The 12,489-nt window shown below is 37.5% G+C and overlaps 1 protein-coding gene across 3 annotated transcripts; it reads left to right on the top strand.

Moving 5' to 3' along the window:
* The first annotated feature begins 328 nt into the window (after nt 1-328).
* Nucleotides 329-12,448, top strand: LOC139965229 (putative aldolase class 2 protein PA3430). 3 transcript variants are annotated; one of them, XM_071967394.1, is made up of 7 exons: nt 329-346; nt 436-464; nt 2,988-3,134; nt 4,065-4,236; nt 5,661-5,832; nt 8,008-8,249; nt 9,796-12,448. In XM_071967394.1, exons 3-7 carry the CDS (start codon nt 3,004-3,006, stop codon nt 9,946-9,948), a joined length of 870 nt encoding a protein of 289 aa, XP_071823495.1. In that variant the 5' UTR covers nt 329-346; nt 436-464; nt 2,988-3,003; the 3' UTR covers nt 9,949-12,448. The 3 variants fall into 3 exon arrangements, with proteins under 3 accessions (XP_071823495.1, XP_071823494.1, XP_071823496.1); XM_071967393.1 differs by lacking the exon at nt 329-346 and having other exon boundaries at nt 456-588; XM_071967395.1 differs by lacking the exons at nt 329-346; nt 436-464 and adding an exon at nt 466-521.
* The last annotated feature ends 41 nt before the right edge of the window (nt 12,449-12,489 follow it).

Here is a 12,489-nt window from a genome sequence, read left to right as displayed (position 1 = left end):
CCTCTAGCACGATCGTGGGGTCGACCTCTCAAATCCCTCCGTAACTCAAACTATTTAATTATGTAATTTTGAATGCAAAAATTACACCAACATATGGATCCTGTCATGATTTTCATATGATGTCTTGAACGGTCTATTTCGATGCCCGTTATCTCTTCTATGCACGTGCTTTACAAAGTTTACATCACCATCATATATTGTTTATGTCATATTTTGCGTGCCATGTTTGCCCGTGAGGCCTCTGCTGTTGTACACTGTTGATATGTCATGAGCTTCCGACCAGGGATATAACAACTCCCTGTTCAGACGTACCATCCAGGGTGTAGCACTCACAAACACTACACAGTACGAAAGCGTAGAAGGGACATTGCATTGACGAGTTACCAAGTTAGTAACTCGTCAATGCAATGTCCCTTCTACGCTTCCGTAACACAGCTAAACAACTGTTGAAATTAGTATATTACGTACGCTTGAGCTGGTTTTCTTACTAATAAAACCACTAGTACACCTAGTGAAATAGTGTATAGGCTTCCTTTACGTTTTCGTTTACGAAATAATTAAAGACATCGTCACATGTGCTGTGATCAGGTTTCAATTTTCTATTTTGTATAGCATAACTCCCCTAAGCTAGGCTTAAGTTCTTTCCCATTGCTCTGACTTTGGTTACGGCTAATCTTACTTACAGTATTAGTGCCTATTGGTACTGACTTAGGCTAGAACATAAGCCCAGTCCAACGCTCAAGTAAGGACTATAAAGCGCTGTAGCTAGGCCATCGGCTAGCCAGATCCCAGATTAGGCTTACTGTATCCAGCTTATAACGATAGACAAAGTAATGTCATGACCCGGATGATACTGCCACAGCCAAGGGTGGCGATCATGGGGGGATGGGGGACATGTCCCCCCCAATATTTGGTGGCAAAGTTTTTTTTTGTGGCTATAAATCGAAAATAATGGGCATGAGGTTATTTATTCAAATCATATTTGGCGGTGGCCAAAACTTCATCGAACACATGCTGCATGATCATGGTCGTTTCTTTGACCTGTGACCGTATAGCAATTAAGTTGTCATGATTAATTATTACCATAATGTCTGTACATCTCTTGTGTATGAGTGTAAGTATGTACAATCATATATGATCCACATCGATATGGGTTCACTCGGTTTCCATTTGGCCTGTTTCCTACAAGATTTTTAACCGCAGGCGCGTAACCAAGGGGGGGGGGGGCTAAGGGGGCGACCCCTTGAGAATATATATTTTTTTATCATATCGCTAGTAACTTCAAAATAGAAAATAGATGCAACTTACAAGGCCTGGGAAGTGCCATTTCCTGGGAGGCATTTTCGGACAAAATTGTCTTTTACGGTGCGCGCCAACTCATGGTGGTGCTACGCTTAGATGGCGTGCGATATATATTTGTAAAATCACGAAGCGCGCAAATAAATTTTGGGGATGAAAGTTGCTACACGCCTGCACCCAAGCAAGGCCCCCCACCCCCCCCCCCCAATTTTTTTTCAGGAATTGTTCCAGGATTTACATTCTGTTCCTGACATAATATAACCTGATTTTGTGAAAAGGCCTTGAATAATTCAGTTTGATCTCCTGCTCTCAGATGCAGCTTGAACTTAGGAAGTGAGTTGAGCTAGTGTTACCACTAGACTTGGCCAGGGGCCACAAACCAAAAGTTCAGTCATGGTTCACAGATAATGGCAACCAATAATTTCATATCAATTGTAATGCACATAGAAAGCATCATGTTGCACTTAGTGATGAATAATAGGACTTTCACAGTGTCAGCAACCCTGAAAGATTTAGACCTGAAACAGAACCACGAAAGCACTGGGAGAACCACCCTCAAAATACCTCCCTTCAAATGTACAGTGTACATGTAGGTACGAAGCCTTGATGTCAACATGTGGAGGGATGGGTGTCAACATCAATATCATTTCCCCAGATTTCCTGGAAAAAAATATGGTCACTAAAGGCTTAATGGGGGTGGCATGTTGCCAAAAAAGGGGGCAGCCGCCCCCCACTTGAGCATATTTTAAAATTTTTTTTAATGTTTTTATGATATCGCTAGTATTTTCAAAAGAGAAAATGCTAAGATGCAACTTACAAGGCCTGGGAAGTGCCATTTCCAGCGATCTGGGAGGCATTTTCAGCCAAAATTTTCTTGTACGCTTCGTACCAACCATGGTGGCGCTACGCTTAGGTAGTTTGCAATGCCGAATCTACAGTTTTGCCCCTCCCTTGGCAAATTCCTGGCTACGTGCCTGTATATGCTATAAGTTTGTTCTGTGTGGCCTCAAAAGTGAGGCGTGTTTGTATAAGGGCATCATATAGAAAGTTTCATACACCATGCAGCTGACCAAAATACCCAGAAATTTCAACAAAAAAATTGATTGTAAAATGGGAAGACTCAAATCATTCACAAAACAAATAATTCAAACATTTTCAGTATAGAAAACAGGGGTCAGCTGTAGGTCATCTTGAGCATGCATGCATACTGTAAAGGTGACAGCATATGTTTCTTTCAGATATATATAGTCTTTATGCCTTGCCTGCGCAGACCTAGTTCATCTTTCCCAAATAGATTGAGCCTCACACAAAAGGATCAAAAGTTCAAGCAGTGTATATGATAACCTCTTATAGTTAGTCAAATTGGAAGAAAAGGGAATTTTTCACATCAAGCGATGATGTTCAACAAATATAAAGTGTGCTTCTCATGATGTTAAGTATCCAGATCTCAGTTTAAATTGAAATTGTCAAACTGTACAGCTTTGACAGGTGCTTGGCTTGAGGTTTGTATATCCCTTTGCCAGGGGGGAGGGGGTGGTCCAACTAGGTCATATGATGTTCACAGCTGTGAACTGATCGTCTGAAAACTCTAAAGACAAATTTCAGTCTTAAAGTCAATTCTTTAAAGGGTCATTAACATGACATTTTGTAAACTGTTTTCCGCTACATTGTTTATGCATTCATTGCAGACACATCTGAAGGAATATGGCAACATTGGTATCCCGAAGTCTGCCTAGACTACGTAGTCTAGTACTTCTCTCACGTTGTGGTCTGCCCGGTATTAGTCGATGCCAATGGCAAAGTACTGCCTCAAAAAGCAACCAGTCACTGTCAGAGTGAGTACCTTTTTATAATACTTCTTTTATTTCCCAATGTCCAATGTTTGACTGCTTGCTGAAGGCACTGAAATGAATCTTTGCAATATTGGTAGTGTGTGGGTGTACTGTATGTATCTGCGACCACTTTACTACCAGTAAACACACATATTACTCAGAAAGTACATTTTGAGTTCATTTCATTCCTTTAGGTGTATACATCTTGAAAGTTAAACATAAAAATAAGTTGCTGTTCATAAAGTTCAAAGGTTATGTGAGGTCAACACTAGTTCAAAATCTGAAACCCGCCGGCCTTGTCAACTTTTTTTTCCTACAGTAGGCCTAAAAGTAGAGCTTGGATGACCTTAAAACTTGTTGTGTAGGTCCGTATCATGGTGGATGAAATAAATTTCACATGGAGGGCAAAGGACATTTGAAATCAGAAAACATTGTCACCACAGTAATCAAAGTTCTTCATAAGATTTGAAACTGTTTTATCGACCAATCACAAAGCATAATTTGGAAACACATTTCAAAGCGTTCCTTTGTGTTATGATTGTATTAAAGGAATCACAGTGCTTATATCTACCCTTTTAACTAGGGACATGAAGTGAATAATAAAGTATCATCTTTGATTGTGCCGAAATTCAGTGAAAACTGCTTTAATCACTCGGCATATATATCACCGAGGGTAATAAATCTATGAATACTCTGCAAAGAGGGTGTCAAAACATGCAAAAGATGATGGTTGTAAGTTTCTTACCATTTGTGATCATTTGAACGTTTATCTAGGAACTGTCATGTTACTATAACTGACTACACAGTCCCTTTAATATAAAGTCTCGGCAAATGAAAGGAGTGAATTGGATAATGACATATGTACCAGTTAAAAGTGTTCATAACTGTTTCCAATTATCACTATTTGAAAAAGAAAATTTGGTTTTCTTCCAGGGTGATCAAAGAGAATTATGCAGCAAGAGTGGAATTAGCAGTAGCTTACCGAGCGATGGAGTATTACAATATGCATGAAGGCGTTTGTAATCACTTGAGCTTGAGGGCGCCTGCCAAGGATGGTAACGGTGATGTCATGCTATTGCTCAGATATGGGACTCACTGGAGTCAGGTGAGGTTGATCTCAAGAATATTGTACAAAATAAAAAAATAAAAAAATTTAATGTTCTTCAAATATTATATTTCTAGTATAGTACTTACTGTTTCATCTGAATGGAAAAAAGGGAGAAGTGTTTGCTTACTCCCCCCCCCCCCCCTCCCAGTTGCTTAAATAAAACCAAAGTGAACCCCTAAACACAGGTTAAACCATCTGATCATCAAGAGCCATTTTCTTACAAGCCTGCAAATGTAAACACAAAGATTAATTGCTTCTTGAACCAAACAATTATTGGACGGAACCAGAGTACAATTGGGAGTCTTTGAAAACTACCAGTTTTACATTGATTTTGTGCAATGCTAGACTGCCTTCTCCTATGACATTACGTTAAACTCAATTCACTTCCGATGCCCTTTTTATAGTTGAACTGTTTACCATAAGCAGTTCATCACCTCATACTAGTTAACCAGTTGTATCAGCTGACTGTTTTGTTCTCCTAATACACAAACTTCAACCGGGCAAGTTGAACTTTTAACTGTTGAATGGATAAGCAATTCATTTACCACATACGTACTCCGGTACTATAGGTAACCATATTGACTAGCTTTTGTTTTGTACTAGCTGACTGCTTTATTCTCCTAAATCCACTCAATTCAAATGAGCAAGTTGAATTTATTTACTGTTTAATGATAAGCAAATTCATCACAACATACTTTACATAAAACCAGCTTTTGTAGCCTTTATTTTATTAGCTGACTGTTTTATTCTCACAATCCACTAAATTCAAATGAGCAAGTTTACATAAAACCAGCTTTGTAGCCTTTATTTTATTAGCTGACTGTTTTATTCTTCCAACCCACTAAATTTTAAACTGAGCAAATTGAGCTACTGAATGTTTGCTAAAAAGTCAAATAGCGGGTGACAGAGGTTCAGAATTTGATGAGCATTTTACTGCCACCTTCAAGGCATTTTGCCTCGACACTGAGACATTAACGTGTTGCATTCCTCTTTGTCAAAATATAGCATGAAGCATCTAGGTGTCTAGCAAAATAATTTGGAAAATGTCTAGCAATTGCTAGACATTTTAGCACGCTATAATTTTGCGCGAATACTATTACTGATGACCTTAAAAACCTATTTGCGGATACTTTTCATGACCAACCAACTCTCAGCACTTAAATCTTGGCCTACATTACAACAGGCATATAGTAGACATTGCACATTACTTTATAAATGGAGTTAATATGTTGAGCATAGATGCATAAAATCAGCTTATTGTGCATTATATATGTGTGAGAAACAATTAGCCAGCTGTTTCCATTCAACTTTGAAAAAGATACGTACTGTACTACCAGCACTTTATTAAAAAACTAGAAGTTGCAAAGTTTGACATTTCAAATTCTGCAAATTGTTTTTTCAAATTTCCGTAAATTATGCAGGTCACAGCGAGCACTTTGATTGGGGTTGACTTTGAATCTGGAGAGGTAATTGAAGGCGTTGGACCAGTGGAAATGTCTGCCATGAATATTCATCGAGCCATTCATAAGGTTAAAGCAGCTGATGGTATCAAGTGTGTCATGCATAATCATCAGCCTTATACGACAGCTTTGGGTGAGTTTGGGTGGGGACCAGTGGAAATGTCTGCCATGAATATTCATCAAGCCATTCATAAGGTTAAAGCAGCTGATGGTATCAAGTGTGTTTATGCATATTCATCAGCCTTATTCAACAGCTTTGGGTGAGTTTGGTTGGGCAGCTGACAAAGTATTAAAGTGGACACAAACCCCAACCATTAATCTTTTGGCTTAATGTGACAGATATCTTTGTGAAGAACAACTCCCCCAAAAGGAAGCTCAGAAAATTCCCATTCTGTTTGGGAGATATTCTAGCTTAAAAGTCATGTCTTGGAGTGGTCATTTGGTTTTGTAAATTCTGGGATACCATTGTGCCACGAATTATAGTTAAATTGATTCTCTCAATAATCATCGTGTGATCTAGATCACGGTATGGGAAATACCTCAGAGCTTCTGACTGTCTCAAGCGCATGCAAGGTCGAAATGTGGATCCTGTTTGCAGGATCTGTGTGAGTCATCGTTATTAGGCAAAGACAATGCAATGAGTGGTGACCAGATTGACATCGTGCATCCATTTAATGAAAACAGTCAATGCTGAGAGAATTGCACAAATAATGACATGGGGGGGGGGGGTTGTTAGAGGTATCACCAATTGTTCCTCCTTTATCTATAGATCCCCTGTTTCAATCGCTTTTTCAAAGTCTTGCTCCATACGAGAGAATTGTTTAGCAAACTATTTGTTTAATGGACCTCTACCTCCTGCTTTCAGTCGTTCCCAGCACCTTTGGTAGCTGTATGATCTTCTCAACATGTAAATGTGTTGACTTCTAACTTACAGGCATGAGACTCTTCCGCGGAAACGCGGATTTCCGATTTTTTTTTTTTCATTTTCGCGTTTTTTCTCGTAATTCGCGTTTTTTATTTATTTTTTTATTTAATTTTTTTTATTTAATTTTTTTACTTTTTTATTTATTTATTTTTTTGGCCGAACATCCTGGACTGTGAAGGGAAGGAACACCGAATTTGACCAGTGGTGGAATCAAGTAGCACAAAGCAATCAAAAAAGCCTTTTTTTGGTTCAAAAAAGCTAATGGATAAATTATACAAGCAGAAATTCCACACTTTTTTGGCGAGTTACGTGATGTGATAGATTCCATCTATAGTCCACCATTTTGCATTTAAGCCCTCCTTACCTGACAAAAAAATTCTAAAGGGGAGGGGACAACCCCTCCTCTTTAACCCCTCCCCCAGGACGGCGATCGATAAATTTCAGATTTTTTTTCCCCGGCTCAGTCTCATCCCTGGTCTAACGTTCTTTAAATACCACACTCTACTATTTGTTCTCTACAAAGTCTTTGCTATCCTTCTTGCCTCTTGTCCTCTCTTTGCTCCTTCTGTTCTTCTGTCTCTCCAGTTCTTCTTCATCTTCTTCTTCTTCGGTTTTTCTCTATGTCTTTCTTTTCCCCTCTGAACTTAATTTAAGTGTTTATTTGTTTTTTATTTCTACTTGGTCAATACCTGAGATAACAGCCTTGCTGTTTTTCTAGTGTCCTTTATATGTTAACTGTTCCTACTGTAATGTTAGTTTTGTACTTCTGTAAACTTTGTTCTTTTAATACCACGCTTTTTGTTCTCTACAAAGTCTTTGCTATCGTTCTTGCCTCTTGTCCTTCTTCGCTCTTTCTGTTCTTCTGTCTGTTCGATTCATCATCTCGTTCGATCTTTCTCTATGTCTTTCTTTTCCCCTCTGAACTTAATTTAAGTGTTTCTTTGTTTTTTATTTCGACTTGGTCAATACCTGAGATAACAGCCTTGCTGTTTTTTCTAGTGTCCTTGATATGTTAACTGTTCCTACTGTTATGTTAGTTTTGTACTTCTTTAAATTTTGTACTTTTAATACCACGCTTTTTGTTCTCTACAAAGTCTTTGCTATCCTTCTTGCTTCTTGTCCTTCTTAGCTCTTTCTGTTCTTCTGTCTGTCTGGTTCATCATCTTGTTCGGTTTTTCTGTATGTCTTTCTTTTCCCGTCTGAACTTAAATTAAGTGTTTATTTGTTCTTTATTTCTACTTGGTGACTAGCTGACTAGTGTCCTTCATATGTTAACCTTCCTACTGTAATGTTAGTATTGTATTAATCTCGTACAAAACATATGAGAAATAAATTTGAAATTGAAAATTGTACATGCAGGTATCCTACCTTCTCTGATTTCAGCTTGTGTGAAGGGAGGACGGCTCAAGAACATCCACCAGAACAGCATGATATTCCATAACAGGATATCTTATGACCTCGGCTACGGCGGTATTCCAGACTGCGACGAAAGCGAACACATTGCCAAAGCATTTGATGGCAAGAACATTTGCATACTTGGTAACCATGGTGTCGCAGCCGTGGGCACACGGGTGTGCGACGTGTTCAATGACTTGTATTATCTCGAGAGGGCTGCCATGGTCCAGGTGAGTTCATGTATATTCTAACAACCCCTTGTAAGCTCGATGTAAGGCAACTGTCCGCAACCAAAGCGTTCGCAATACCAAAGTGTGGATCGCGGATAGCAAATTATCAGTGGGTTGCAGAATTTTCCAGATGTCAAAAGATTTATTTACAGTTTTTAGAGCCAACCAAGATCCATTGTCCAAGCTAGCTTTCATGCATACTGAGTGTGGGGGGGGGGGGTTGTGGTGGGTCGTGGCCCAGTCCTAATGGAAGATTGTAGATCGTGGGTCCACGAGTAGGAAGATTGATGACATGTTATTTATTGACCAAATGTAATAGTCACCACAGTTCCATCGATCCGGGTGAAACAAAAAAAATGACCCTTTTAACAAAAGAGATCCATCCCTGGAGCCCACCTTGTCAATGGCAACAGAAGATCAAATGGGAAAATAGAGACGGCCGGAAGTTAAATATGTCTACGGTCAAGGAAAATGCAATTTAAATGGAGATGATGTATGATATTAAGCTCCTCCATACATTGGAAATGAATATTCAATACAAGGTTAATCACGACACAGTACAGTGACAGTTCAACTTCAGTATGCGGAGAAAGGTAAGTCTGTTGCTTGTAAATAGAAAGTTTTAGAAATGCAAAGTTGTAGATGAGGTAAGATATTAATCTCCTCCATAGATAGGAAATGAATATTCAATACAAGGTTAATCAGGACACAGTACCGTGACAGTTCAACTTCAGTATGCGGAGAAAGGTAAGTCTGTTGCTAGTAAAATAGAAAGTTTAAGAAAAGCAAACTTGCAGATGATGTAAGATATTAAACTCCTCCATACATAGGAAATGAATATTCAATACAAGGTTAATCAGGACACAGTACCGTGACAGTTCAACTTCAGTATGGGGAGAAAGGTAAGTCTGTTGCTAGTAAAATAGAAAGTTTAAGAAAAGCAAACTTGCAGATGATGTAAGATATTAAACTCATCCGTACGTAGGAAATGAATATTCAATACAAGGTTAATCACGACACAGTACCGTGACAGTTCAACTTCAGTATGCGGAGAAAGGTAAGTCTGTTGCTAGTAAAATAGAAAGTTTAAGAAAAGCAAACTTGCAGATGATGTAAGATATTAAACTCCTCCATACATAGGAAATGAATATTCAATACAAGGTTAATCAGGACACAGTACCGTGACAGTTCAACTTCAGTATGCGGAGAAAGGTAAGTCTGTTGCTAGTAAAATAGAAAGTTTAAGAAAAGCAGACTTGCAGATTATGTAAGATATTAAACTCCTCCGTACGTAGGAAATGAATATTCAATACAAGGTTTATCAGGACACAGTACCGTGACAGTTCAACTTCAGTATGCGCAGAAAGGTAAGTCTGTTGCTAGTAAAATAGAAAGCTTTAGAATGGTAAACTTGTAGATGATGTTAGATATTAAACTCCTCCGTACATAGGAAATGAATATCCAATAGCATTCGATTACAATTTGATTTATGTAATACTTGGTGCGGAACAAGCTTGACTGTCTGTGACCTTTTTCTCATAAATAGGTTTTGGCAATGTCTACTGGCAAAGAACTCTGGGAAGTATCGGATGAAATCGCTACGGAGGTTGCCAACTTTGATTTCACAAGTTATGCTGAAGCTCATTTCAATTCTATGAAGTCAGTCCTTGCTAAGGTGGAGCCAGATTACAAATCCTGAGATCCTATAGATGTATTACAACATTGAACAAATTATTTTGAAAACCAGTTTGCAGAAGAAAATGGAAATAAGTATTGATGATATGGCTAGGACACCCTAGGATATCCAAAAATGTATCATTGCTTATTTCAGCTTCACTTAATGCAATGAGTCAGTGTTCTTCTGATATTTGTTTCATGTTATTCATACTACAATTATTACAATATCTATATAAATAGTATGCTGCTTGAAGATATATTATCCTGCAATGATATGCTTAAATTTTCCAAGGAATTCTGTAATGAATTTGGATAAAAGAAATTCTGCAACATTAATGCTAATTTTGGAGCCATTGTCATATTAATCCTATTGGTAGTACTAGATCACTTAATAAGTGGTAAACCTTGTTAAATGAGATAAAACTGTAGGAAATATTACAGAAGGAGAAAGAAACTTCTGCTAATGCTTGTTTCCTTCAGGAAGTGTAATTAAAGGGAGTTATATTCCTGTTGTAAACAGTGTAATGATCCCTCTATTTCTCTAGTGGAGGTAAACTTGATAAAAAATTCTCATAGTGGAATGAAGTGTTTTTCTAATAATGACTGCATAAAGTGTGCACAAAAATATATATATATACAGTTATGATATGAACTGGGATTTTCAATTCTTTGTATGTCATTGAAATCTTTTTATTATTGATATGGCTCATTTAGGATGATTAACTAATTGCATGATTGGCTAAAACATGGGTACCTGTGTGGTGTTGCCTTGTTGTTGTTGTATGTTCTTTTAGTAAGTACGGGTTAATTAAAACATATATTCTCAGGAAACCAGAATCCAAATTGTTATAATCCTGCCAATGAAATCCAGTCTATCGTTTGCTTCCAAGTGGCCTTTTCAAATTAATCTGTTTGCTGTGCCTTGCCATAAAACTGCGTGATTAATATTAGTATATTGTTGAGAAACCATAAATCATTTGGAATGATATAGTCCGTACAATTCAATCATAAGGTGCCTTTAAATCATAAGGTCCCAAGTTCCAGTCACTCCAACGTTAATGTACGTCGTCCAGTTACAGAGTTGTTGACAATTGACAACTAATCTAAGAGACTGACTTCGGTCAGCTTGGGGCTTTGATAAGCCAATGTGGCTTCTTTGCGAGTTCCTACTTGCAGGAGGATTTAAAATACATACATACATTCAATTTTGTAAGTTATTTTCATGTGGGCATTTCAAAAATTTTTTTTATTACTTCTTGTGTTATTATAAATAACGGTAATTGATACAAATTCCTGAGAAGCAAATACTCATTTGCTATTATCATGTCATAAAATCAATTTTTAAGTTTCTCTTCCATGTGACCATTCCAGATTGTGTTCTTGCAGGGTTTTTGGTTTCGATGATAATTTGCTGTGCTACTTAGATTGGCGTATGTTGTTCATCCTTGCATTACCCAACAGCCTAGTGTGTCACATTCATATACGATGATTCATGTAGCATCAATGAAACCACACTGCAGTTTTTGTTGTCTGATTAGAATAAGTATCGATATTAAAGGCATTGAAGACTCGCCCCAAACCGGGTGTGACCATCTGAAAAAGTTAACTTTCTGTTGCTTGCAAGTGACGTTTTGTTCATGTTGCTACAAAATGCAGACAGTAATGAAACCTGATACCTTGTTATCTTTGGCTGGACCTGAGATGTCCATCGCTGTATCGTTTATACACTGTGCTGTGGGTATTGACCGCAGCTGTGTGTAATGACTGTACACTAGTGTCTAATTACCGATGGTAGCAAGCTGTGTGTGTATTTTCTGGGATCGATGGTGGTGTCTAACACTTCTGTTACACCTCAATCGAAACTAGGTCAGATTACCAGCATGAGACGTTTCTTTGTGGGCAAGTCTTCACACCCTTTAATGCTCACTTATATACCAGGGAAAGCATGATTTCATTTTGTTATTACTTTGACAATAAAACTCATTTGGCAGTTTTGTTTCCAGGCGGCTATTTTCAAATTAGTTTTTATTTATAAATACCAGTTATTGATACAAATGTATTCATTAGAAGCAGAAACTCATTTGCTATTATCATGTCATAAAATCAACTTTTTTTTTGAAGTTCTTTTCCATGTGACCATTTCAGATTGGGTCCTTGTAGGGATTTTAGAATAAGTATCAATATTAATACACATGTACTCCTGAGAAAGCATGATTTCAATTTTTATTATCTTGTCAATAAAACTCATTTGTAGTTTATTTCTAGTTGGACATTTTCAGTTGAAGTTTGCTTGGTATGTTATCAACTATACATAGTTTAATAAAATTGCATTCCTGAGAAGCCAGAAGTCTGAGTCGTTGAAAAAATGATCATGGCAATAACAGTAACTTTTTAAATTTGTTTAAATGTAACCATTTTATATCGGGCCGTAATGTGTGTGTGTTTGGTTATGTTTTGGTAAGTGATACTCATATATTGTTGGGAAAATAAAATTCAAAGTTGTGATTATGCAAGTATTAAAAGATCGATTTTGAAATGTTTTCTTTCTTTTGAAGCAAGTTAA

The sequence above is a fragment of the Apostichopus japonicus genome, chromosome 3 (assembly GCF_037975245.1).
Source record: "Apostichopus japonicus isolate 1M-3 chromosome 3, ASM3797524v1, whole genome shotgun sequence".
NCBI lineage: Eukaryota > Metazoa > Echinodermata > Holothuroidea > Aspidochirotida > Stichopodidae > Apostichopus > Apostichopus japonicus.
The sequence above is the reverse complement of the archived record's forward strand: the minus strand, read 5'-3'. Positions and strand labels throughout refer to the sequence as shown.

What these genes read in the sequence shown, in the direction of transcription:
- LOC139965229 (XM_071967394.1), top strand. Translation starts at nt 3,004, where the DNA reads ATGGCAACATTGGTATCCCGAAGTCTGCCTAGACTACGTAGTCTAGTA. An exon ending in AGCAACCAGTCACTGTCAGA is followed by an intron (nt 3,135 to 4,064) that starts GTGAGTACCTTT and finishes GTTTTCTTCCAG; the next exon opens with GGTGATCAAAGAGAATTATG. An exon ending in AGAGGGCTGCCATGGTCCAG is followed by an intron (nt 8,250 to 9,795) that starts GTGAGTTCATGT and finishes TCTCATAAATAG; the next exon opens with GTTTTGGCAATGTCTACTGG.